Genomic DNA, 27431 nt, shown 5'->3' on the forward strand with positions numbered 1-27431 from the left:
CTGGGGCTGGAGTTTGAAAATATATGCGCAGTGATGATATGTTTAGTTCAACCAACAGTCCAAATACTAAATGTATTCAGGTTATTATTGAGAAAACCAGAAGGCATGAACACCTGAGATGCTGCAAACCACTGATTTTGGCATGTTTTGCTACCTCAAAAAAGACAGCTCTTCAATTTAAATAGCTGCCAATAATTTTTTTTTTTGTCAACTGATAGACTAATGAATTAATACACTAAATGTTTCAGCTCAGAAATAATCCTGCCTCCTTCTCAGTGTTTCAGATGTAGCAACATTTCATATTCAAAAACTTTTATTGCATTGTTATATCGAACACTACTAAACAGGCAATATGACTTTACTGAACTTGTGGCTTGTGGACAAAAATGGGGCACCTGGTAGGAGCTTAAATGTAGGCCTATATAAAACCTGCTTGGGTTAAAATGCAGGAGCCTTACCTTTTTAGTAGATTTGTGCTTTAGTGGTGCATATTTCCAGGCTAATTTATTCTTACAGAAATTACAACAGGTAACATTTGCTGCAAGTAATTGTCACATACCTGGGGCCTCTAGGACCCCGAAGGATTTGGTGGCCCACATTTCTAGGTTGGTAATCCAGCCTAGCAATATTGATATAATAGTTGAACACATTATCACAATGAACCACCAACTAGATATTTGGTTTCACATATAGCTCGACCTTCATCTGAGAGGCTCTGATTTTATTACAGAGCTGCATATATAGTTGTCCATACTATGGATGGGTCGATAAACTAGACTGGGGCAGTGAAACAGAGTCAGGGACCAACCATAGTACCCTTTGGAGTTCCCCGCACCGCTGCAGTGATTGTGTGGCAAAGTGTGGACAGTGCAGGCCTCCTCTCGGCCGGCAGGTGTCGCTGCGGGCTATGGAGAAACCGAGTGGAGAAGAGACGGGGCCTGGCCTGGGAATTTGCAGCTCGCTTCCCATTCTTCCGATGCAGACAGACACACAACATGGCGGACTAGAATAGTCGGCCGACGCGCCCGGATACAGCGGATAAACCGTGGGATTTACCATCCAGGAAAGCCGAGAAAGTCCACTCTGAAGGAACGGTACGGTAGGGCGGACTAAGGATTGTTTGGGGGCCGCCGGTACTCGCTTGGATTCAGCGGATAAACTGACAGCGAAGTGTTGGCTTGGCCGTGTGTCCCAGACCGTGCTTCCCTCCTCTGCTATCACCCAGGTCCCCCCACCCCGCTCACACTCTCGGTTCCAGGGGTGTGGAGACAGGGGGCCGGGGTTGAAAAAAAAAAAAACGTGGAAGGGGAAACAGAGCATTAATTCCCTACTTGGCTTTGACTTTTTTTTTTCTCTCGCCCTTTTGGGTTTCCTCTGGGCGCTACAGGAGTTGTGGTGAGTTTTTCTTGTTTTTGTTGCGCAAAAGCCTGAATCGCACTTGTTACAATGTCGCTGTACAAGCATGTTTCCTCTCGCTGTGTGTCACCCACAAACAAGCACTTTGTCCCCCCCACATTGAGCCTCGCAGCCTGGCACATTACATGATGCCTTTTACAGCAGAGGAGCTTAACCCGGCCGTGTGTCAGGAGCAGAGCTGTGTACAGCAGTTGTGAACCTCTTTGTAATGCTCGGAACATTTCAGAAGTAGCTCGGAGGCAGGGAGGGAAATTTCGGCGAGGGGGGGCTCTCGAGAAAGAAAAAAAAAGGGGGGGGGGGGGTCGGGTTAAAGATGAGTGTGACAACATTTTAAAAGTCAGACGTTTGTAACTCGGTTTTGTTGTGATAAAAAACACACACACACGCTGTTGCGCTGGCACTGGAACAAAGAGGGGGTCCAGGTCTGCCCTGCCTCACTGGAAAGTACACTTTATTGATCAACGCTTTGTTATTACACGTTTAGAGAGGGTGGGGAGCTAGCTGGCTGGATGGGTGGGAGGGTGGGTTGTGGGTGGGTGGAGGAGCAGGGGGGCTTCATGCGACCCACAACAGGAATTAGGTCGCTTTAACATGACTAACACTACTAACATGAACATGTATGGTCTGTCAAATCACAGCTGCTGCTTTGTGTTGCTCCTTCTGCTCTCTGACTTAAAGTCTTGTGAGTGTGAATATCCCCTTTACAACCTCTCCCAAAGTTTTTTTTTTCTTTTGTAATGATTAATATTCTCTCTCTCTCTCTCTCTCTCTCTCTCTCTCTCTCTCTCTCTCTCTCTCTCTCTCTCTCTGTTGGGTGTAACCAAGCATACCATTTCAATTTTGTGGGTGTTGAGGGTTTTTTTCTGTTTTACTTAGCCTGTAAGTTATGATTTCTCAGCTCTTTGGAACACAGATTATTCCTTTAATAGGACACCTACTTGTTAATCATAATAATATTAAATGGTGGGAGTTAGATAAAGAATATTAATGAGTACACTGGTTGCTGCTTCAAACAGGAGTTTGGATGTTTTAAAGTGAGACCAGAGAGAAGCATCATCTAGGCTGAGGATGCAGTGGGGGGGGGGGGGGGGGGGCTTAGCTTGTCATATCTGAAAAGAGCCTTTGCTATGTCTGCCTGGAGCTTTGACTCATCACGTCTGGACCGAATCACTGAGCTGCAGCATATATCCACCATAACTCAGTCTGGTTTCCGCTCCACCAGGTCATCATGTCACTATACAACCGTCTAAGTGCAAAATTCAAGCTGCGCCTCCTGCAACCTGCTCGACTTGTCTCTCATAGAGCGGTCTGGCCTAACTTGACCTCTGTTTGTCAGGTCTGGACATGTACACCTATGGTTGCTAAGCAGCTTCATCTCATGAAAGTCTGCCCATGTCTTTAAAAAGACAAACACAAAAAAGTGTACTTTGGCAGTACGACACAAGAAGGCAGAGGTGTTATCATCTTGCTCGTGCTGTCCATATCTCCATTCTCCAGCCTATTTTAAGAAAATAGAGTTATTTCTGTCTTGGGACCCTGAAAGGATTTTAGCAGAGGAGCTTGAGTGATCCTCACACCACTTTTTTCATGATTGGCCTAGTTTCTAAAAATAAAAATAAAGTATAGCTCGAAATTGTCTTGTGTGAGCTTGCGCGTGAAGTTTTGATGGGCGGATCTTCGCCTCCTTGTCATGAAATTTCACAATTTCAGGGTGCTGCTGCTGACACAGTATTATGTGTTAGCTGTTTGGGTGCGGCAGGAGGTATATTTTTGTTTCCACCTGTAGGCATACATATTTTACTCTGGACGGGCACTGTAATTCAGCCTCTGACAGGATAAACACAGCTACATTTAGAGGATTATGGAGCCTGATTCAGCTTCATCTGATATGTCACTCGACCGTAATGACATTTATTTCGCAATACAGGAAATGAACCTGCGTGATGACTAACTTCCCAAATCAAATATCTTGTCTGACCGGGAAGACTTCACAGAACCATCCAGCTTTGATTTCTGTAGATGTGGAATATAGTAATTATGTAATCCCTTTTAAATGATTGAGTAAATCTTTGTTTTACGTCCTTGTGATGTGGGCTGACTGATGTTTCCGGTTCGCCTCGCATGTGATGGATGTGAATGATGGACTTAAAAGGCTCGGTGGGATTAAGAAATATTTAAGATGGGTGAGAAGTTTCTTGTGGTTTTGTAAGCTCACCTGTGATTCAGGCCTTCCTCATCCGTTGATTAGAGTTTATATAAGTGCAGCAGTGTTTTCCTGTAGGTTTCCATTAGGTGGGATCATGGCACTAAATGTTGGAGCTGTGGATGGAAGACAGGTGGGTTTTGTAGAAACGGTACATTAACACTCCTCCACATAAAGGATTGCACTAGACTGCGCCTCTTGCCCATAACTAAAGGCACATAAATTATTTGATTGTTATACAGTTCGTCGTGGTAAATGTGACAGTTATATTAAGGCGGCCACATTTCAGTGTTATGTGGGCTTAAAATCCACAGAAAACCAGAAATTATGAGCAAAATGTCACATTCATGCTTTTCAAACAATGGGTCTTGACTCCACAGTCGAGGTCAAACTTAGTTCGAATTCAAAACCAGTTGAGAACCAGAGTTATAAATATTTATATTTGCCCTTGGCATCGGCCTTCGAGCCGACAAGACCTTTCTTGCCCCGCTGTGAAAAAATGTCCAGAGTGCATGTTAGCAAGCCTGAGTAGTCCTGTCTGTACGCTGCGTAAGAATGGACGAGGAAGAAAGAGGGAACTGTCATCACACTTCTGTGTAGTTAAGTCTCAGATGATTGTCTCTTCATCTTGGATGGACTTCTTATCTTTCGGAGGAAGAGGAGGGGACGGGTGCTGTAGGATGGTCACGTCAGATATGGGAACCTTCAGTTTGGGTTCCCATTGTTAGAGAACCCAAATGACCAAAGCAAAGATGAAACAATGCGGCCGGGAAGTTTGGCCGTGCCGCCCGTCTGTGTTCCATTTAGAACTGAGTATCATTTTGGGACTTATGAATATTCGTGCCAAAACTATACTTAAGCATTGGTGCTATAACCAAAATGCATTTCAATACTATTTTTTGTCCTTATCTCCAAAATGTCCTTAAATAGAGAACGCCAAATTCTCAAATATGAAATGTTGTGTAAGCAATGTGATTGATTAAACTATAAACTTTCTAATCAAAGAATAAGTAAACAAGTCCACAAATCTAACCAGGCCTTCAGTGCCAGCGTTCAGGCTTCTGGCAGTTTTCAATACTCTGCTAGAAATCCGTTTGAGTGGCTGAGTTTCAGTTGGCATAACGTGATAGCGAGTCTGGTTTCATCGTGGCCCTTCAGCTGGCCGTTTGGCCCCACACCACGCTTCAAGGTCACAGTGGCTTCTGTGGGGAGGCCATGCTTTGCGCCTCCACATCCTCTGTGTCCAATGTGGGAAAGCTTGAGAGGCCCCTGGCATGCTCTGTGAGAAACCCCACAATGAAGCAGACGTAGAGCAGAGCCTCCCTGACTCACCACTTTCACTCATTGAAACAAGTGCATTTTCTTGATCCTTCATGCCTGACGGAACCAAATCATCATTACGGGCTTAATAACAGACACAGTGGTCACCCATGCCTGTATGATTAGCCAGAATAGTAATCCTATGCTTCTCTTCATCTTTTCATCAACTCACCAGCTTCATGAATGAAGCGAACAGGAACACAAACCACACCAGCAGGGAGTAGTATCCCTCAGAAAGGGAAGTCCAGAGGATTGTGGCTGTTGTATGTGGCACTGGGGACGTATAATCTGTGGTCTGTTTCAGAGCGAGAGTCCTAGCGGCCCTGGGTTAGGCCTACTTCAGTCTCCCGTGAAGAGAAGCATTCACAGTATTCCTGTTGCCCCAGTCTCCCCCCCCCTCTTAAGACATAGAAACAGTATTAATATGCCATGAATGGAGACAGACAGACAACCATTATCTAGCGCTGCAGCCACTAGTGAAGCATAGGACGCCTTGTAGGAAGCCAGAGGGAAATATTTCTCTGCATGAATGGTGAAGTCCCCTTGACCACCACTGCTGGTGTCATGTCAGCTCAGCCTGCAGGGTTTGTGTCTGCTGCAGCTCACTCAGCTTGCCTCTGGAAGATTGTCTGGGAATTATGAATGAGATTTGTTGGTTTTTCGGAATGAACAAAGAAGAGTTGTTGTGTTTCGGCCGCATTTGTCGTTGAGTTTCTGTGAAATCTAATCAACTTAAATAACAGCAGTAACTCTGAAAGCTTCTAGTCTCAGGCTGAAGTATTTTCTGCACCTCAGAGGTCACTTACAATCTGCCTCATGTCATCTTCAGCTATTCATGAATTCATGTCCGCACTGCCGGAAAAGATATTATTACTTCACCTGAGGTCACAAGTAAATACAAAAGCATCACTGAAACCCGGGGACTTGAGTGGGAACTCTGCTTATTAAATGACTACCTTGCATTGATCTTGCGTTTCTTAGCCTTTGGTTGTCATGGAGATGTAATTGGACTTCCTTTATATTCTACCTATAAGTGTTCCTTTCACTCTGTGAATGAAATGACATGGGAACAGCCCAGTTCTTTCACTACTGTGTGATTGCACTCCTATGAGGTCTGCAGTTGGCCACAGGCAGAGAGGCAACTGTCTTCATTAGTTGGTCGTGGTCGGGCTCACCACTAGCATGCACATTAAGCAGCGAGTTCTACACAATGGTGTGGGCTTTGATTCAGGAAATAAGACAGCTTTTCAAGCTCATTGTGTTGTCTTACATGACTGGATATGAGGTGTTTGACAGAATGGTGGACATGAAGACTTTGCTTGGTTTGGACATGTTTAATCAAATGCAATCAGATAAAATAGATTAGATTGAATTAAATAAACAATAATGACAAAGAAGCTTGATAAACATGTGGAACAACAGTTAAAGTAAGACTATACAACTTGTGAAGCAAGAAATAGTATATCCCCCCTCAATCACCACTTAATGATTTAATTATTAAGAATGATTAAGTTATAAAATACAACACTCTCTCGCTTAATTTAATTCATTCAGGGTATTGATTTGGTCTGACCACTAGCTTATGATCACTGATGTAAGCAAACATTAGATAAATATTATGGTGTAAATGATATGACTGAGTCATTTGCTCACTTACAACGTTAATTCTCTTGTGCTAGTTTTAAGCTGCATGTTAGCATTTACAATTACTCCATAAATGAGCTAAAGTAGCATAGCTTTGCTTTAAAACCAGATACTCTCTAAATACACAAGTCAAGGTGAAATATTGTGTTTATATCATTAACAGTTACAAACAAATTCATTTTTACTAGAGCTGTAGCTAACAGTAAGTTAGACGTAAGCCTCATTTTGTCCTAGCAAACAGTTCCCAACCCAAATATATTCAGTTAATTATCATGAAGGACTAAAGAAAACAGAAAATAATCACAATAAAGATTAATTCATTCTCACAATAGTTGTCATTCATTTTCTGCCATTCGACTAATCGTTGCAGCACTCATTTTAACCCATATTTCCTCTGTTAGCTGATAATACCGGATTAACATTGTTGCTTAGTTTAATTAGGTTTAGTCCTCATCATATCAGGCGGTATTGCCTGTTTTTATTAACTAAAGTCAGCAAAGAGAATTAGTAAACAAACTTAATAATGTGTATAAGGCAGCTTTCAGTACTTCTGGATACTTGATGCTTTTGGTTGTTACTCAACAGGTACTGAGGTGTAACACCCAGGCCTGCGGTTATTCAAGCCAGTTCTATAGATTATGATACTGCAAGTAAAGCATATGATGATAATACCATTGGGAAATAAAGGGGGGGGGGGGCATAGTCACATTTTATTTCCATCAAAATCAAAGAAGAAGCTGTCCTGGCACATTGTTTTTTTGTGTAGTGTGTTTCTTACTCCCTCCAGTCAAACTATTGATTTTTTTCTTTGGCCCGTCATCGTCTTTAAGAAAGCTGTGGCAGTCGTGTTCTCGGCCACAGGGCAGCTTATCCCAGCTGTGACGGCCGTACACAGCTTCCTCTAAGTGCTCTGCCTCGTCTGAAAAATATTCACATGGTTGCACAACACAAGCCCAAAAGTCAGGAGAGTGAGCGCTGCATGACTACCTTTTTGAGTACATTCATTCGCTAATAGATGGGCATGTACATGTTTCCTCCGCAGGGAATAGCGTGATGAAACTGTCGGTAAGATATTTACTCTCCTTTTTTCACATTTGGCTGTGTCACCACATGGAGGAGGAGGAGGAGGAGGAGGAGGAGGAGGAGGTGGCTGGATCGACAGGAAACAGACTAAAGATGAAAAGTGCTTTATCAATTAAATCTTGTTTATGAAACCTGAGATCAAATCAATAGAAGTAGGTAGAGGGCCATTTTCTTTGTTGTATTGAGAAGAAGAGCGTCGTGGTGTGCTGTAATAAGAAGATGTTCCTCAGCCAGTGTTGGAACATTATTGGAGCCTGTTGAGGACATGAAACAAGAGTGATTTCCCTGAAGGTTCATGTCCTGTATAATTACGTCATTAGACAAATAAACAAATAATCAGGCGGCATTACACCAGCCTACGATATTGTACCCTTTTAAAAGAGAGCCCTGACTGCACAAAACCTAAAAGTGGCACAAATAGAAGCACTTGCCCAGAAACTCTTAAATTAATAATGTCCTCTACCAAACACATAAGTCTCCTGCTGCTTCTCAGGAGACCAAAACACATTAAGATGCATGTCTTGGGAGTTGAGCTCTTGGGCCCACAGTCTCTAGATAAAAACTCTGCAGCATCTTTAGAAGTGAAGGTTAGCAACAGGACCGGCTCTATATCACTTTCACCATCGCACGTCACTCTGCCTACCCCAGAAAACGATGAGTCATGCTTCATTCATTAAGAAGGAAAAAAATCTTGTTGATGTGAAAAGTCTGTAGTGGCCTCCGTTTATCATGTTGAATTTAAGATGATGCATGCAGAGAAAGATGATGGTTAGTGTTCATTCACAGCAAATAATACTAATCACTGAGCTGGGCTGTTACAGCTGACTCACTCCTATTTAATGAGTGTTGAAGGGGAGGATAGTAGAGGTAAGGGTTAAGGGTTGTGATGTGGTTTTTGGGTTAGTGAGGGATTTTGTGTGTGAGCGTGTGTGTGTGTGTGTGACCAGACAGCAGAGGAAGGAAGCAACATGCGCTTTGATTTATGACTTAACTAAAGTCTGAACACGCTGCAGCTATATGTTTTCTTAGCTCACATCTGTTTCTCATTTGCAGAGTTGAGACATTTGATATAAGAATATTAAACACTATTAACAAGGAGGATATCAGTGCACCTGCATGTCATTAGAGACTTGTGAAAACATCCTTGCTGTGTTTCCTTTTTAAAAAAGGGGAAGAAAGGTTTGTGGTAAAAATGTAAAAAAAATGCTTTGGTTTATAAGAGCTGTACAAAAAGTTCAAGCGGAAGTTTTCCTGTCAGTCAAGTTTTCATGTTTCAACATCTCACACTTGAGGGCATGAATCATTTTGGGAAACAGACATTTGCCGAGTAAATGGGTGAAGAGGGAGAGCAACAATTGAATTTGTAGGTTAATAGCATCCTCATTGACCACATAACTTGCTCATCATGCCCCATTTCAGGCTGCAGTCTAACAGCGCTGTGCTAAAACCCAAATGTAAGTACTGCAATGAATGAGCTCAGTTCACAACGCCAGCGGATTGGCAACTGGCACTATTAGTGCTTTTAGCGCCCAATTTATCCTCTGCCCACTGATGCAGTAATCCCTGATGTGAAGCATCAGTTTGTGTTTGGCTGGGTGCTGTGCTGGAGTATCTCTGTAAGCAGAGGCAGACGTGCTGGATTATTCCCAGGTCAGGACCATGGGATTAGGGCCCAGGGATTATCACAGCTCGGTCAGAGAGACAACAGTCTTGTTGGCCTCTGGGATTACATAAAAGACTGATAGCCATCCACAGCGACCACCCAGCCTTCACCATGCTTTCTCTGTGTAAAGTGTGTGTATCCTTTGACCCCCACCCACTCATCCCCATATCTGGGGGAAAAGAGTCTTAAATGCCTTAATATCATTGCAGGAATTTAAATGTGACATTACTTCAGTTTTGGTTATGTGGTTGGTGGATGTTGAATATTAAACAATGAAACCTTATTGCAAAGTGTTAAGAAACACATAAAGGCTTGGTGACATGGTTGAAATCAATATAAGAATATTTAAAAAATGTTTCTCAGACGTACATATAATAAGGAAAATATAGTCAAAATGATCCATTTAATTAACTTGTTAAGCAGCCAAACAGATCACAGGTGTAAAGTATACGCTTCAACCTTATTTTGTTAGATTTGAACTACATTAGTTTGGATGACCAAATTATGATGATGAGTCCAACAGGAACATAACATGACAAACCTTGTAATTCACTGTGATCTTGGAGGAGCATTGCAAAGACAACAAAGGCTACTTTAAAATATGACTTTGCCATACATGTGAAGTGAAACGCAAGAAAATAATGAGACCCTTGAGTCACGCTATATGTCCTCTCTTTGGTTTCCAGAACCACGCTGTGCGAATGAGTGTCTGATGCCAACTTCGCTTCTTCAGGTAAACAGCTTTTAACACACACAAACTAACATTGTGCAAGTATTTCATTTTCATGTCAATGACACGGTTAAGACTTTCCAAAACTGAGACAGACTGACATATTAACTTTGAACTTCCTGGTATTGATATAAAGTTCAGGATATTTTTTCGAAATTGATATCCATAAGATTGTAGTAATTTTTTGACTAAAACCCTCTTGTCTCTTGTGTTGTGTATCCTCCATGTAGGGCAGAATGGGTGTGTGTCCCCTGCTCCTGCTGCTCGGTCTAGCCCTTGGGGCCTCAGCCCAGGATCATGTCCCCGTGACAAGTAAGAACCATGTCAAGCAATAATGAAATCAAATGTCTTTACTTGCTCACCTTTGTAGGTTAAAAGGCTCACAGTGAAAAACTGTTCCGTCCTTTGCTTGACCTGCTCATGTCTTGACCTTTCCAGGTCCTCCAAATATCACTGCCAAACCCACAGACCCCCCTGCAGCGCCCTTCCTCAATGTCACAGCCGCAAACACGCAAGCCCCCACAGTCCCACCCACAAAGCCCGCAGCCATCCCGGGGGTGACGACAACAACAACAACAACAACCACCACCAACACCACCACCCCCCCAAGCCCACCTGGTGCTGAAGACGTACAACCGGTGGGTCCAAATAGCACCGTGAGGCTGGTACCACCTCCGCCACCTCCAGCTCCAACTGATGCCCCTCAGGTACCACTGAGCACCACGCCTCCACCACCTTTCACCAAGACGGAAAATGGGAACAGTACCACAACTCCGTTTCCGGACACTCCAGACACCAGTACTGATCCGGAGTACCATTTGGAGGAATCGGAGACCACCACAGCATTCACCACCGACAGGAGCCCACAAGGTGCGTCATAATGTTATGAATCATGAAGACAGCCTTTGAAGGTTAGATGTAATGAGAGGTTACCTGAGGACTCATTCTGGATTTTTACAACTTGGGTTTAATTCCTAGTATCTGTCATTATTCTTCATTATTCATCAGTACTAATACAATTACAACCAGGAAATAAATGCTCAACACCAGGGCAGGAAATTTGACCTTTATCTTTGGAATCATGGCCTATGTTTCGGGGCATTTTGGATGACTTCCAAGGCATTTGTGCAGGTATGGAAGCCTAGCTGTTCCAAGTCATACTTTGAATACAGAGCAAAATCCAGACACACTTTCGGTAGTCAAGTGGTTACAGTGCATGCCACATAATCACAGTGTCCCTGGTTCGGCTCCGGCAAGGGATATTTGCTGCATGTCATTCCTCTCTCTCTCTCTCTCTCTCTCTCTCTCTCCCTCCTGTTTCCTGTCGGCCTCTATGCCATGTACTGACAAATAAAGCCAAAAACTATCCAAAATTCAATCTTATTTAAAAAATGTGATAAACAGCATAGTTAATGTCCACCCTGAAATACTTACTACCATTATTCATCACCTTTTAACAGCCGCACAGGGAGGTCCCAGCTCCTCCACCACCACTAGCTTTAGAAGACCAGAATGCCATGAAGCAACATGTTCAGTTTTGATTAAAGGAGCAGTGATTCATTTTTTTTTATCTCCAATGGAAAAATGACTACATACCATGCCATGGGCTTTTCTTTTACTCTGACTCTCTGTACATAAAACCTACAGCTGTATATAAGAAGTCACAGAGTTATTCAGAGAAGTGTGAGACCTCATCAAGGCAGAGTTCAGACCCCGTGTGTTGTATCCAATCGATTCTGATTGCATCTTAATCCGCCTCCTGAAGGGCTTTTACCTTCTTGTTCCCGTTTAATCTTTATCTGCGGCAAAACTGCAGGTTGCAAGAGGGAAAAAAATAGATTTGATGACTCTGCAGTACCTGATTCACGTTCATTCCTTTCCAACCGTATCTCTATCCACATTACGGTTGGAGCCTGTTGCGTGCGGCTCTATCTATCAATCAGATTGTTTGTCACTGGCAGATTGCCTGATTTGTTCTTCTTTGGTTTGAGATGTCACTGCTTCATTTCTTTCACAAAGCTTTTTCAATGCATTCAGGCCTGTAGAGCTGGGGCTGGTCCATCAGATCACCCACAACACATTTTAAAGGATAAGTTCACTTTTTTTTCAAGTTGGTGTTAAAACAGTAGTCAGGTATCCATATAAATATTGAGACAGTTTTTGCTTGCTGTAATCATTCCTCCTGTTCATTCTGACCATTAGAAGATCCCTTCCTAATGCACTTTCAGTGTAAGTGATGGGGGGCAAAATCCACAGTCTGTGTTTTGTGCAACAGTGTATTCCAAAGTTTATCTGAAGGTTACATGAGGCTTCAGCTGTCTGGTCTAGTCAAATAAAGTGGATATCTTTTTTAAAAAAAAAGTTTTTAGGGCCAAATTCCCTGTTGAGCCACACTGGACAAAAGTAACAAGAAAGGGAATATGGTATCAAAAAGGCTGAAAGTTTAAAAGATATTTTGACTAACTGAGAAGACTAAAGTCTCATATAAGCTTCAGATAAACTTTAGAATACATTGTTACACTGTGGATTTTGTTCCACATCACTAACATTGAAAGCGTGTTACAGACGTCATCTTCAAAGGGTCAGTGTGAACAGGAGGAACGATTACAGCAGGGAAAACCTGTATCAATGTTTATATGGGCACTTCACTGTTGGTTTAAGAGAGACTTGACTTGGAAAAATTGTGAACCAATCCTTTATATCTACATGTCATGTTCACACAGCCTTTGTGAATTAGACGAAAACAGCTCGTCAGGTGAACATATCAAGAAAGGTTCATTAGAATCACTCCTCAAATACACAAGCACAGATCGATGGCGTCCTGTATAATTCACTTCAGAGCATCGGGCTGTTTTCTTTTGTTGTACCATCTAGCTGGCGTGTTATTCATGTCGTCTACCGAAGCGGTGGCAACAGCTAAAAAGAGCAAGCAAGTAAGCTTTCGTGGTCAAGAGTCGACCTTTTAATATTTTAGATAGTTGAACATTTTTCTGCTTTTAGACCCCCCCCCCCAACCCCCGCCCCCATTGTAGATGTGCTGCAAATATCCTGACGTGACATACCTGCATTTGACTAGTCATCCACAAGAATCCAAAAAACCGCCAAACTGGAAGACCTCGCCGAAAAGCTGTTATTTTAAAAACAGGAGAATATTGAGAGTGCTTTAGTCCTTTCTAGTCAGGTGACTAGAAAGGTTTGCAGATGGTTGGAAAGAAGTGCATTTCTGACACTCTTCATTATGTGAAATGAACAGCATTCAACATGTTTAACACATTAAACCAAAATGAAAAATACTTCAATGGTTAATTCCAAATGTTTTTCAGCTGTATGTAGCCGCTTTGAATTTTTATGCTGACCACGTTAGTAATATCTCTGTAATATGATCCATTCCCACCACCCCCCTCTCTTTTCTTTGACATTAATTATTCATTTGCATGTTTTATAGAGAATACACACAACAATATAAAATATCACTGACTGATTTGCAAAGATGGTTTTTATGATCAAAGTTTGTTTGGAACATGAATTCAAGCAGTTTTTGTGCAGAACACCTGAGCAAGTAAGCATCATACATTCCTGGTCAACATAAAATGCAACAGATGGGCCCTCCACTGCACTATATGGTGCGACTATTATATAACATAATCACTTTCATAGGTGTTACATAATTGCTTCATTGTCTCCCTCTGGCCGTCTGTGGGCCTTGTGTGGAGAGCTGCGAGCAGTGTTAGATGGCATTAAATCTGTCAAGGCTGTGTCAGTACCACATGATATCCACGGCCTGTTGTGCTCTCGCTGCCTTCAATGTACACATTGTCCGAGGGAAAACACTGAGGAGTCCTTGGAATTGTGCGTGAAACTGCAACATAACTGGGCGACGTTCCAAACTACTTCCTCCCCCCTCTAGAAAGCGCATATGGAGCATGAAGTCAAATGATGCTGTCTTTGTTGCATATTTCGTTCCCAAATGCTAAGAGCGTTCTTGAATTTTGAGTCAACCCCGTGGAACAGCTGATTTTGTTGTTGCATTGTCTCCACCATCACCAACAACAACACAACAACAGTGCCATTTTTTTTATTTTTTTTCTAGAGGAATCTCTTCTTTTGTTGTGGTCTAATGTGTCTTACAGGCCAGTCATCGGCACACAAATGGCAGCCAGTGTTTTCTTTTACACCAAACCCCTGTTGTTGTCGAGGCAAAACTCCTGTCTTTTGTGCTAGCTGCAGCAGTAATAGGTCACAGGGAAGACTATAGCATTGCAGTAACTCACGCACATGATGGAAACATAGACAAATCGGTCAGCCATTGCAATCCAGAGGACGCACCACAAAGAATAGATGACTGGGGCTATGTAATGTCTAATCTATAATGTTGACAGCATATGACAACAATCCTCAAGCCTTTTTTTTTTTTTTTTTGTTAACCAGACAATCCTTAACAATGGAAAATGCATCACAGTAGGCCCTCTTGCTTTCTGCTTTTTGACTTTTAGAAAGTGTTTTAACATTTACACTCTGAATAATTTATACAGAATTCACAGCAAATGTGCCTGTTTTGCAGTTTTTTTTACAGTCATCCGCTGTCTGCTGTCATCTTGGGTATAACCAGTTATGGAAGCAGATAGTTGACCCCTCTCAGTTAAACTGTGATTTATCTGCTCTCAGGGACAGCACTCTCTCCAGTCACCATCTCCATTTGTGTTTTTTTTTTCTTCATCTTCAGAAAGCCAATAAAATATTAACACAAGCAACCATTATGGAAAGGACAGATACATGCTGGTGTTGAAAGTGGCAGAGGTCACCTTTCGGCCTTTAAAAAAAACATCTGCATCATGACATTTCTGTCAAACTGAAGATCTGAGTGGATATAAATGAAAACGGCACATTTGGGCAGCTGAACATCTATAACAGAATTCATGGCATTGGAGCTGCAACGTATCAGTCGATTGACAGAAAATGATGTGCAAAGATTTTAATAATTTAAAGGAATAGTGCAGTATTTTGGTACTGATACACTGACATGTATCAGTACCACTCTTCATTCAGGCTAGCTGTCTTCCTCGGTTTCCAGTCTTTATGCTAATCTAAGCTAACTGATTGTAGCTTCTCATTCATCTTAAACACATGAGAGTGATCTTCTCACTTAACTCTCAAGAAAGCAATAAGTCACATGCCCTCAAATTTCCAACTCTTCTCCTACTTATCTATGATCACTAGCTGAATGTGATTCTGGTTTTCGTACAATTTTAGGAACGTTTATAGAAATAAATCTTTCATAACTTCTTAACAAAACGTGGCATTTGGGATCTACTAAACTTGAAATGGTGTAATTGAGTAATGCAATGGAATTTGCCATCCGTTTCAAACACTGACTCATATCAAGTATTGAGACACCTTTTCAAATTGATTTTCTCTCTGAGACATTATGTCCCTTTTTTGCAACAAATTTTACCCCCTCTCTCGCTTCTCTCTCTCACCAAGACAACGGCCATTCTGATGACATGCCAGTCATAGCAGTGATGGTGGCCCTGTCCTCCTTGCTGGTCATCATCTTCATCATCATCATCCTCTACATGCTCAGGTTGGTGAAACGCAGTTACGCGCTACGCACTACCCACAGACTTGCGGTGAAGGCCTAAGGTGCTGCTGTTGCCATGGCAATGACTGATTGACATTCTTCTGTGAGACTGTGTGTTTTTTTGTGCCTGTTTGTTAATATGCTGTTTGATCTCTGTTTATTGACAGGTTTAAAAAGTACAAGCAGGCGGGAAGCCATTCAAACTCCTTCAGATTGACCAATGGCAGATCGGATGATACAGGTAAAACATGGACATGTGCGTCACTGTTTGTGTATGTGTCAGCAGATATGATTTGCATACTTACTGAACACCCATTAGTTTGTTTCGGATCAAATCAGCAAACATGTACAGCCGGCTTGACCAAACTTGCCACTCTGAGTTGTTTCTGATAAGAGTTGATTGATCTTGCTCCCCAAAGTGATAACATTTCACTAGTTGACTGCTGGGAGAAGGCTTTTGTTCACTGTGATTACCTAACCATCAGAGCTGCAGTCAGCTCCCTCACATGTGGCAGCATAGAGTCACATCGCCCTCTGGTGGGCGTCTTAAGGAAAGACAGCAAACGATGAAGTCAGTGCTACATGATGCAAGACAGTCCCCCTAACTCATTTTCTTACCCTGTCTCTCATGTCTTTATCTCCACCTGTCTCACCCCTCCCATTCCTTCCCTTCCCCTCCTCTCCTCACGTCTGCCTCCTCCCTTCCTGCCTGCCGGCGTAGAGCTCCAGAGCGTGCCACTATTGGCCCGTGCGCCCAGCACAAACAGGAAGTACCCGCCCCTTCCCGTCGACAAGCTGGAGGAAGAGATGAATCGTCGCATGGCTGATGACAACAAGCTCTTCAGGGAGGAGTTTAATGTATGGCACACTCGAGCATACACCCTCTGATAACACACTGAGAGTCTGAGAGTCATCTTTGACCTGCATCTCTGTTGCCCACATCAGTGATTCCCAACCAGGGGGAAATATTTGTGTTTAGGAGGCAAATAACTGCAAATTTGTGTGATGCTGAAACAAAGTCTAGAGTCACATAGAAAGTTCTGAGACAGATACACTTGCTCTTCGGTTCCGTTACCTAAATATATTTTTGTGTGTCTAGGCTCTGCCGGTTTGCCCCATCCAGGCATCGTGTGACGCTGCTTCCAAGGAAGAGAATAAAGAAAAGAACCGATACGTCAACATCCTGCCATGTGAGCAACAACTGAACCCCCGACACTATGACACTGGCTGACATTAACAGAGCAGCACTCTTGTGAAGCTTTTACAACAATCCAGTATAATCATAGTAAACATCAAACATTAGACAGTCAGAGACGGTTTTCAAAGTGATATACTGAGTCATAATTTAGTGTTGGGATGGAAAAATTGTGAAGTAGCATGTGTAATTAAAATTCCCTCTCTCACTGTGCTGCTCCTCTTCTTATTTGCTTTTTCTCTTCATGTCTCTCTCTCTCAGATGATCACTCCAGGGTGCATCTCTCATCTCTGGAGGGAGTCCCCGACTCTGACTTCATCAATGCCTCCTTTATAAATGTTTGTATAAGCGCAGCACAGTCCACAGAACAAACAATCACTCTAAAACTTTAAAATCATGGACTCTTTTTTTTTTTGTCTCATCCTTGCCTCTCCTTTTGTCTTCACTCATTAACAGGGTTACCAAGAGAAGAATAAGTTTATTGCAGCTCAAGGTAACATTTGCCGCCTGCGTTATAACAGAAAACAACTGTGCTGCAGTTCATTTAATCAATAAACTACTTGATTTTGAGCTCATTACTTGTGTTCTTGATATCTGTATCTGTCCTGGTGTCTCAGGGCCAAAGGAGGAAACAGTAAATGACTACTGGCGGATGATCTGGGAGCAGAACACAGCCACCATTGTCATGGTGACCAATCTTAAGGAGAGAAAGGAGGTAGGAGAGACAGGATGTCACCGGATTGATGACGATATTTGTTATATACTGTGTTTTTGTAAGATCCTAAAGTAGCCTCCTTGCACAAAGGGCACATGTAAGCAGTATAGAGATTATGATTATTTTTTAAAGCACAGTGATTTGGTTTATATTAAACGTGTCTTAATTTGTGATGTTAATTTTTTAACTCTAAAGTTAGTTGACCAGAGCACACGTGAGACTCAGCACATGCAGGGTTGAAACATAGACCATGCCTCGTTCTTCAGATCATAATGTTGCCTTCATTTGTCTTTTGTTTCTCACTTTGCTCACAATATTTAATTTCCCAGAGCATCAGCATTGTTGGGTTATTGTTACTCTCTATAACCTAATTTCTTTATCTTTTTCTATTATCTAATTTTCCAAACCTGGAATAAAAATGAGGCCATTATTCCCTTATGTATAAAGCTTTTGTGTGTGCACTCAGTGTCAAATCGCTCTGTGTTGTAGTGCAAGTGTGCCCAGTACTGGCCGGACCAGGGCTGTTGGACATACGGGAACATCCGCGTCTCTGTGGAAGACACAATGGTTCTAGTGGACTACACCATCCGCAAGTTCTGTATCCAACAGGTAACATTTCACTAGTGGATTAAATAGTTTAATTCAGGGTATAGTATAAGAGTCGTATCTTATAAGTATAAGAGTGGACGCTTATTATGCCTTAGAGAGAACTCAGTATGGACATATGAATTTTAAGTAGTTTTAGATACACAATAAAAACTGGTGTAATATGTGTCTAAAGATCTATAGAGAAATATTAAGATACACACTGCAGACACCAAATAGGTTACATCCCGGATATGTGTCTTATACGCTGTCACTTTAAATTTAGTGACATTCTTTGACTGATGGCTTGGTCTATGACCTGGTTTCATTGTGTCTCAGGTGGGAGATGTGTCTGGGAAGAAGCCTCAGAGACTTGTGACCCAGTTCCACTTCACCAGCTGGCCAGACTTCGGGGTACCCTTCACCCCCATTGGCATGCTTAAGTTCCTCAAGAAAGTCAAGACCTGCAACCCCCAGTATGCAGGGCCCATCGTGGTTCACTGCAGGTAAGTTTGTGGATGTTTACACTAATGTCTTCTTTGTTGTGTCAACTCACAAGAATGTCGCAACTCACAAGAGTCACATTTCTCTCTACCCCTATGTTAGTGCGGGAGTGGGAAGGACAGGTACCTTCATTGTGATCGACGCCATGTTGGACATGATGAACTCTGAGAGAAAGGTGGATGTGTTCGGCTTCGTCACCAGGATCAGAGCTCAGCGCTGTCAGATGGTCCAGACCGATGTAAGTCCACTGTTGACATTTAGAAATATGCTGCAGTATTTGGCTTCTGTCACAGTTGAATCTGGGACATGTTTTCAGTGAAATCATCTTCCTTTACTCCATCTTGTTCTTTGTTTTGTCCCCCCTCTCCCACAGATGCAGTACGTGTTCATATTCCAGGCGTTGTTAGAGCACTACCTGTACGGAGACACAGAGCTGGAGGTGACCTCTCTGGAGTCCCACCTGGCCAAACTCTACGCCCCCTCACCTGGAGCTGGCTGCAGTGGTCTGGAGGCTGAATTCAAGGTCAGTTTGTGTGTTGTATTCTACCAAAGAACCAGTTATTCTCTTTGACAAAAAACATTGCGAGTCTTAAGTTGGGATCTCACAATTTCCAGAAATTGACATCCATCAAGATCCAGAATGACAAGATGAGAACAGGCAACCTGCCCGCCAACATGAAGAAGAACAGAGTCCTGCAGATCATTCCATGTGAGTGATGCTTCTTAGTTATACAGTTTATTGTCCCTAAACACAGTGCTGAGTGCTGCGTTACACATAATGAAATTGCAGATGAATGGTCGCTCTGTTAAATTAAAGAAAGGCTGCATGCTTCTCCTTGTCCCCGACAGATGAGTTCAACAGAGTCATCATTCCAGTCAAGCGAGGAGAGGAGAACACCGACTACGTCAATGCCTCTTTCATTGATGTGAGTGCAAAAGTACCTGGATAATAGTAGATCATTTCATTTCATTAATGCGGTCAATTGATCAGGTGTTTTAAGGCTTCTTTTATTTTAATCTCTATCCTTTCCTTCTGGACATTCTCTCCTCCCGCTGGTCGCAGGGCTACCGTCAGAAGGACTCGTACATGGCCAGCCAGGGTCCCCTGCAGCACACCATAGAGGACTTCTGGAGGATGATCTGGGAGTGGAGAAGCTGCTCTATAGTTATGCTCACTGAGCTGGAGGAGAGAGGACAGGTACATATCTGTGTGGAGACACAAACACTAGTATTAGATATCAAGTCAATAACTGGCTAAAATAGAACATTGATAATCTATAATTTACTCTGTGCTAAATGGATGCTACCAGTCTTGGATAACATGTTGTCTCAGTGACTTCATCTTCAGTGGTTATTTAACATATCTTGATGTCAGACCTCTAATTAAATGCATTTTAATTATACATTATTTTCAGTCCAGTTGCAAAGTAAAAGCGGTAATAATGATAATCATGCTGTAGTTATTCATTTATTTCTGTAGTAGTCGTCACTGTTTTGAAATCTGGAGATAAAATTGAATGTCTTGCGTACACAATAAAATGACGCTGATAGATGCCCAACATTCAGGATCTCAGCATGTTTTTTAAATGTCATTTTGTGTCCATCTGCATTGTGCGTCCTGCAGGAAAAGTGCGCCCAGTATTGGCCCAGTGATGGAGTGGTGGTCCACGGGGACATCTCCATCGAGATTAAAAGGGAGGAGGAGAGTGAAAGCTACACAGTGCGTGACCTCCTGGTCACCAACAACAGGGTGAGAAAGGAGTGAATGAAACCAGCAGATGTTCCACATACAAACACACCCCAGGTTCATCATTATTGCGTGTAAACTTTATCCTAATCTCTTCTTTTTGCCGTCATCCATCTTCCCAGGAGAACAAGGCTCGAGCAGTGCGTCAGTTCCATTTTCATGGTTGGCCAGAGGTAGGCATCCCCACTGACGGTAAAGGCATGATCAACATAATCGCTGCAGTGCAGAAACAGCAGCAGCAATCTGGCAACCACCCCATCACTGTACACTGCAGGTAAGACACACACACAAGCACATCATGATGCACTTTCTTCACTCAGTATATTACTGTTTTAACCAGCATAAGAAAAATATTGCACAATATAACATTAACCCTTTGAACTTTACAATAGAAATTGTTCACCAGCACCTATATTGGTATTTTTCCTTTTTGTGATGTCAATTCTTGTCATTTCTTCAGATGTTTCATATTCATAAAATCAGTACAACCTAAGTTTAAAGGTTGTGCAAGTCAAAAAAACCCCATTCCCTTAGAAAACCCCCCAAAAATTACTGACTCAATCCTGCTTCTCTCTATCTCTCCCTGTTATTAACTATTCACCTGCCTCTCTGCTCCTCGAGCCACTTCACTGCGCCACCAAGCGTCATCACCACATTTTGCACATGATGTAACATAATGACGTCATCAGCCTTCCACCGGAGCATACAACAAGACTATGCTTCCAGCTGCAAAACGATTAATGCTGTAACCATTATGGTTTCTATTTTAGATCAATTTAAACAGGATTATGCAAACAACAACCTCCCGCAGCCAGTTTCGGACTGGGAGGTCTGTTTTCATAGGGTTAAAACAATTACATTGATTTCTATATTACTGTTGCACATGGAACTACTTGTGGTAATCAAATGGGCGAGTGATGTCTGGGAAACTGTTGGAGCTATTAAATCACAGGAAAAAACAGCTCAGAGGAATTGTTCTCTTCTTCCTCGTGACATTCAACTGCTCTCAGTATTGTTCCTATGCGTCTTCTCACAACAAAGTGTGTATGTTGTTCATGCCTACTGCAGTGTGCATATTGACATTTGTATTTTTCCTCTGTGTGTGTGTGTGCGTGCGTGTTTACTTACAGTGCTGGTGCTGGCCGGACAGGGACTTTTTGCGCGTTGAGCACAGTCCTGGAGAGGGTGAAGGCAGAAGGCATCCTGGATGTTTTCCAGACAGTCAAGAGCCTCAGACTGCAGAGACCCCACATGGTGCAGACACTGGTGAGCAACCCTCTTGAAGCTGATTGTGCAATTACTTTTGATTATTCCTTTGTCATAGGGCCCAATAGGCAACTAGTTTTACTTATGAAGTTTTACCCTTTCTTACCAAGAAAGTATGTATTTTGTCAGCAGTATAATATCAGCACGTGATATTTAAAGTGGCCTCAAGCCAAGCAGACACCAGTGATTTGGAGCCAGGATTTATGTCCTTTAACAGATAGTAATGGTGGAGCCAACAGGGGTTTGATTCTAAATCTTTAGAGTGTGTTTACATGGTCAAGAAATCAGTATTATTTTATTTAGTTAATAGGTGAGTTTAAGCTGGTTAAATTGTTTTTGTACCAGTTTTGTACCATGATTGGCTCCAAACTAGTTGTGATGTCACAAATCATGCTTGTAGGTCCGCCCCCTTGAAACTATATTTTCCGTGACCAGAAACTTGCACATTTCAGCAGATCAATGTGAAAACAGCGTGAAGTATTAAACTGCACAGTGGAGTTCAAATAGCCAAGTGAAGTAACAATAGGTGGGGAAAAAAAGTGGAGGGAGACTTCAATCAATCAATCTTGTTTTGATGTTTGTCATTTCATTTCCTGTCTGACACGGCCGCTCCTCCTGTCTCCTCTCTTCCATCATCAGGAGCAGTACGAGTTCTGCTACAAAGTGGTCCAGGAGTATATCGATGCCTTTTCTGACTACGCCAACTTCAAGTAGGGACCTGCCATGGATGGTTGTCCGCATACACTTCATACAAGCATATGCACACACCGGAACACACAAATACACACACACATACCACGCAGAAAACTGCATATTCCCATCTGATGGATTTAAAAAAATATAAGAAAAGACTCATCACAACTTGATCTGTGGATGGGATGAACTGCCCGGAGGAAAAGGGAACAGAGGTCTCAGCCCAGAGGACAGGGCAGTGCAGTTGGACAGAGAAATTAACTGAGATGCCTTCTTAAATATTTTGTAATATTGGTCTTGTTAATACAGCCCTTCAACCCTATTTGCCCTCCTCCCCCCATCCCCCCATATGTATATATATACTTACTGTGTTGCATCTTATTACTTTGGTTTCAGACACAGTTTTGAGTTTGGCTGCATTTTCGGGTGGCACCTGTAATGTATTTTATTGGTATATATATATAAATATATAAATATATATGGATATAAATCTAATGCTTTTGAGGCTAATGTAAAAAAAAATCCAGACTCAAAGTATTGATGTTTGGATTTTCTTTTTTGTTTTTGTTTTTAACTTTTTAGGGACAGAGACTTAAAAAGTTTTAGGCTTTTGCAGAAGCCACGCTGTAGCGCTGTGTGTGGTGGCAAAAAAAGACAAAGCCTGGACTGTTTTTCTCTGAGACGTTCATACAGTGCACATTCACACACATACACAAGCAGAGCCATTTTCTTTTTCTTCTTTTTTTCACCACACTGAATTAGTAGCATCTCCTCGGCAAAGACATTTTTTCAAGCCACTTACAGTTTCTCCCCTTTTTTGAAGTTTCAGGCAGCAGGGGCTTTAAAGGTGAATCATGATCGGAGAAGAGAATCTCTAGCTCATACTCTCAGGTTGACACACGCAAACATATACAGTAAATACCAGGAGCTTTTCTGTTGGTTTGTTTTTTTTTCCTGCATTTTTTTATTATATAGAGCATCTGTGTGTGCGTGTGTGTTTGAACTGGAGTATAAGCTGGCTGAGAGGACACATCACTGTCTTCTATGCACCAAGTGCCAAAGTCCTTCACTGACTTGGTTATGCAGTTCTGCCAACCACGTTCAGACATTCGGAACAACAAAGCTCTTTTTTCCTGTCCTAAGGATCTCTAAACAACACATTCCTGGACAATGACATGAAATTGGGAAAATAGAAATTGAATATAGACTTCTTTTTTTCCCCCCTGTTATATTATAATTGGTCAAGTTTTTATGTTGAATCTTTTAAACTGATTTTTTATTTGAAGGTCTGTTACAGCATTAACAGCAGTGTGTTAATCACTATAGACAAGCCAAAACACAACATGATCACAAGTAACACCATCACCAGAACCTAGAAATCATCCAATGTTCTGCACCCAGCATATTTCTCTTTCTCTTGTTTACAGACGCGTCAGTATTTTCATGTATATTGTATCTCTGTATGGGTTTCCTGTGAGTCCACCGGACCGCTCACTTTTTTTTCTTTTTTTATTATATCAGCCTCACATCACTACGCTGTAATGTCACACTTTGAAAAAAATGATTCCCTTTTGTTTCCCACCATGAACACTGATGCAGAAGAATGTTGCTTTTTATTCGAATGCTGTTGCTAATATTTTCAAAAATGGATACATTGTTACTTTAATAGTGGAAGTGTGCCATGCAATGATTGCTCTGATTTTATTTTATTTTTTAATGGCTGTCCTATGGGGGACACCCAGACTTGAACTACAGTTGAGTTTTGTTTTTGTTTTGTTTTTTTTTTCCCCCCCAAGATGCGCTCACAGATGAGGCCATGTCCTTTATGATTGTAATGAAAGATAAATGATGTCAGTTAACTGCAGGGCTTTAGGTCAGTCACCTCAGGAGATGACTGATGCCGGGATCTGATTGAATATATAAACTGAACAAATTCAGCTTGAGTTTCAACTCTCACCAGATAATGTGCTTCACCACCTGAAACAGAAGGTGGAACTGGTTAACTCTTATCTGTGATTCCATTGAAAATGATTTTTTAACAAATTTTAAATCCTGCAACACTAAAACGTACAATTCTTTTAGGAGTTTCTTAGCAGTTTTAGTATTTTTAACACATTATTCAACAGCCCCATACGTATCAACTGTCCCACATTTAATGACTTTTAATAAAGAAAGGAGCACAATCATTTTTAATTTATTTATAGTGGACAAAGAAATCAGAAGTTGATGAATTCCAGAGAGAGCGGTTGAGTCAATGTTGATTGTCTGAACAGTCATGCACTATTTTGCACCAATAGCAAAGCCCTTAAAAATTACAGAACCAAATGAGAGAAGAGAGATTGGCATTAGAGTATATTTACTTTGAACTCTTGAGAAGGTTTCAGTTCTCATAGCCTTCTATTAGCCTTCTATTAGCCCTCCCGTTGGGACTTAAAGTAGCAAATATTAAAATTGACCAATCACTGAAATCTGTTGCCTGTTGTTGCATTGTCATCGTCATTTCAGGTCTTTTTTTTTTCTTTTTTTTTTGTTCCAAAGCATCACAAGTGCCCACTCTATTAGTTAGGTGCCGTTACGTTCTTCAATGATTTACTCTGTCACTTCTCGGGTCTTTAATTAATAGAGGAGGGGGATGCGTAATTGTTTGGATATTCTGCCCATTGGCTTATGCTTCAATTTCATGGGTTTATTGTGTGTGTTTGGATCATGTGGTAACATTGTCTCACTGCAGTTTGACAGCAAATCATGACACTGTGCCAACCCAGGAGATCTATTATTTTGCTATAATAGTGAACTATTAAAGTGCCTCACTGGTAGGTTTTAAAAACAGATACATTTTCCTGACTTAGCCTTCAGTATGTGGTGAAACCGTCATCATCCTCAAGGCTGTGCTTTGCATTTCCCCAACTCTCATGCGTTTCCCTAAACATCACCTGCAGACCAATGACAAATCCTTTTTGTATGATGAATGGAGAGGGCCAAAACCAAGAGCAGGTCAATCATCCTTCCTTTCACATTCCCTCTAGTAGACATATTAGATTGGCCACATTAGATTCCTTGTTGGTGCAGATCAAACTAACATTGAGGTCACTTTTTAAACTGAACCATCTTGATTCAATGGCTTCATTTCATTCCATATCACTTGAATGTGGGATCCATGACAAGTAATCCATCATGGGCACCCACATATTCAACATAAAATGTCATAAAATCCTCCTTTTTGGATGATCACCAAGGGCATCTATGCGTCCCTGATACACTCCCCTTTATTCCAACCTGATAGTTGGGCTGGAGGAAAACTAGAGTCCATGTACCCTCTTCTTCTCTCTACCTTTGTGTCTTTTACATCCCCTATGTCTCCTATCCAACTCCATTTATTGCTGTCCACTTGTTCCCCCCTTCCCCTTTTTCACTTTCTCCTCAGACCATTTTTCCCAGTGGTCACTGCCCACTCCCTTTTGTACATAATGTAAGGTTATTTATATTTCATTCCTGTCTGCTGCCTTGCTTATTTTATTTTCTTCTCCCCCCTTTCTTTTTTTTTAAGAAAAAAAGATGTTTATTGAACTGTATCGGGACCATTTTGAAATGTATGAGATGTTTTGGCCATTTTTAATTTGGTATAATTGTCTTAAGCAAATCCTATTTTTTAATTTGCCTCTGTTTCTAGTGTTTTGTTATTCAACATTTGAATATATGTATATATAATTATATATATGATAAAATTATATATAATTATATAATGCCAAATGGCCTTTCTAAGCAAGATACTGTTCAAACCTAATAAAGTGCTTGAGATTTTATCTTTTGTCTGTATTTAATACATAATATGTGTTATTACTGTCATGATGACGTCAGACACGTCACATGCCCACACATGTTGTCTGTGCTCATTTGAAGTCAGGACAACCTGATGCTCATTACAGCTTTACCTCTCAATGAAGACTAATGGTACAGTGGTGCAGAATAATTGCCAATCATTCCTGAATGTTATAGATCAGCCAGTCCTCTTGAGTGTTGCTCTTGAAGGGTCTTCAATCAGAGTTTAACCCCTCAAACCCTAAATCAAATATTAATGTGCTTTTTGCACAAATCAATTATTAATCTTGAAATTATTTAATGTTGCTGTGGATATGTTTGTGTGAAATACATTTTAGGACACATTACAATTAAATGTAGTTATGTAGGTAATATTGAACGAATCTGAAGTTTTGCAGTCTGAAACTCTACAGTTCCTTTGGACTTTGTTATAGTTCAAACAGTAAAAAATAAGTAAAACTGGACTGAGATGAAATTCACCATTACTAAATAGAGAGATGGAAGGATATTCAGTAGAAACCTAAACACTGATACTAAAAATGCAGAAAAAAAGTCCATGTGTATAGGATGCTGTCAAGCCTTGTGGCAGGATCTCAAAATAATCAAGCCAAGGGTGCAGGCTGAAGTGATGCTTTCAACTAAAACTACAATATAGTCATACTGTCATTTGAAACCAGCCAAACCTGCCTACTATAACTCACCACTGTAGTTCAGATATTTAGCTGACTCTTATCTCTTATCTCTGAACTTATAACATGACCAATTGTGTTTGAAAGTAATTCATGCTTTGAACAACTATTTCTTTCTTTCTATTTCTAACTATTTCGTTTTCCTTCTTTTCCTTTCAGAGCAGCTCTAACTAAAACATTTTCCAAATATAGCCACCCATTAGCAACTTTTAAATTTGGACATGTTCATTAAGATTTCTGAGAGGGTAATTGCTCCCGCCTCTGTCTGGGAGCAGGGATCATGTCTCATCAGTAACACATCCAGGGGGGTCATTTTGCTTCATCCAGTCCCTGGTGACAAACAGTCCTGCATCACCATGTTGGATCTTGTAGATCAACTGAGTCAATGGCAGCAGGTCACGCTGCTCAGTCACTTCCTGGTTCTGCATCTAAAAGTCTGGATAGGAAATTCCTGCCCTCCTCTAATTGAGAGGGACGTCATCTGTGGCCTGGTCAGGAATCTACAGTGTTTGTTCCCCTGCCATCAGATGGCCCTGTGTTTTCCCTGACTGAAGGGTCAACAGGGTCAGAGTGGGGATGTG

At 41.6% G+C, this 27431-nt stretch overlaps 1 protein-coding gene across 1 annotated transcript; it reads left to right on the forward strand.

Annotated features, from left to right (window-relative positions):
- Window positions 1-1020: 1020 nt before the first annotated feature.
- Window positions 1021-22820, forward strand: ptpra (protein tyrosine phosphatase receptor type A). Its single transcript, XM_053315103.1, has 22 exons — window positions 1021-1395; window positions 10016-10062; window positions 10290-10371; window positions 10498-10929; window positions 15541-15640; window positions 15805-15878; window positions 16359-16495; window positions 16737-16827; window positions 17094-17170; window positions 17289-17325; window positions 17450-17547; window positions 18037-18156; window positions 18472-18638; window positions 18739-18874; window positions 19010-19159; window positions 19252-19345; window positions 19486-19562; window positions 19700-19834; window positions 20261-20386; window positions 20506-20657; window positions 21514-21649; window positions 22289-22820. The coding sequence occupies exons 2-22, from the start codon at window positions 10042-10044 to the stop codon at window positions 22361-22363; spliced, it is 2517 nt and encodes an 838-aa protein (XP_053171078.1). The 5' UTR covers window positions 1021-1395; window positions 10016-10041; the 3' UTR covers window positions 22364-22820.
- Window positions 22821-27431: the final 4611 nt, after the last annotated feature.

This window comes from Scomber japonicus, chromosome 3 (genome assembly GCF_027409825.1).
Source record: "Scomber japonicus isolate fScoJap1 chromosome 3, fScoJap1.pri, whole genome shotgun sequence".
NCBI classification, from domain to species: Eukaryota; Metazoa; Chordata; class Actinopteri; order Scombriformes; family Scombridae; genus Scomber; species Scomber japonicus.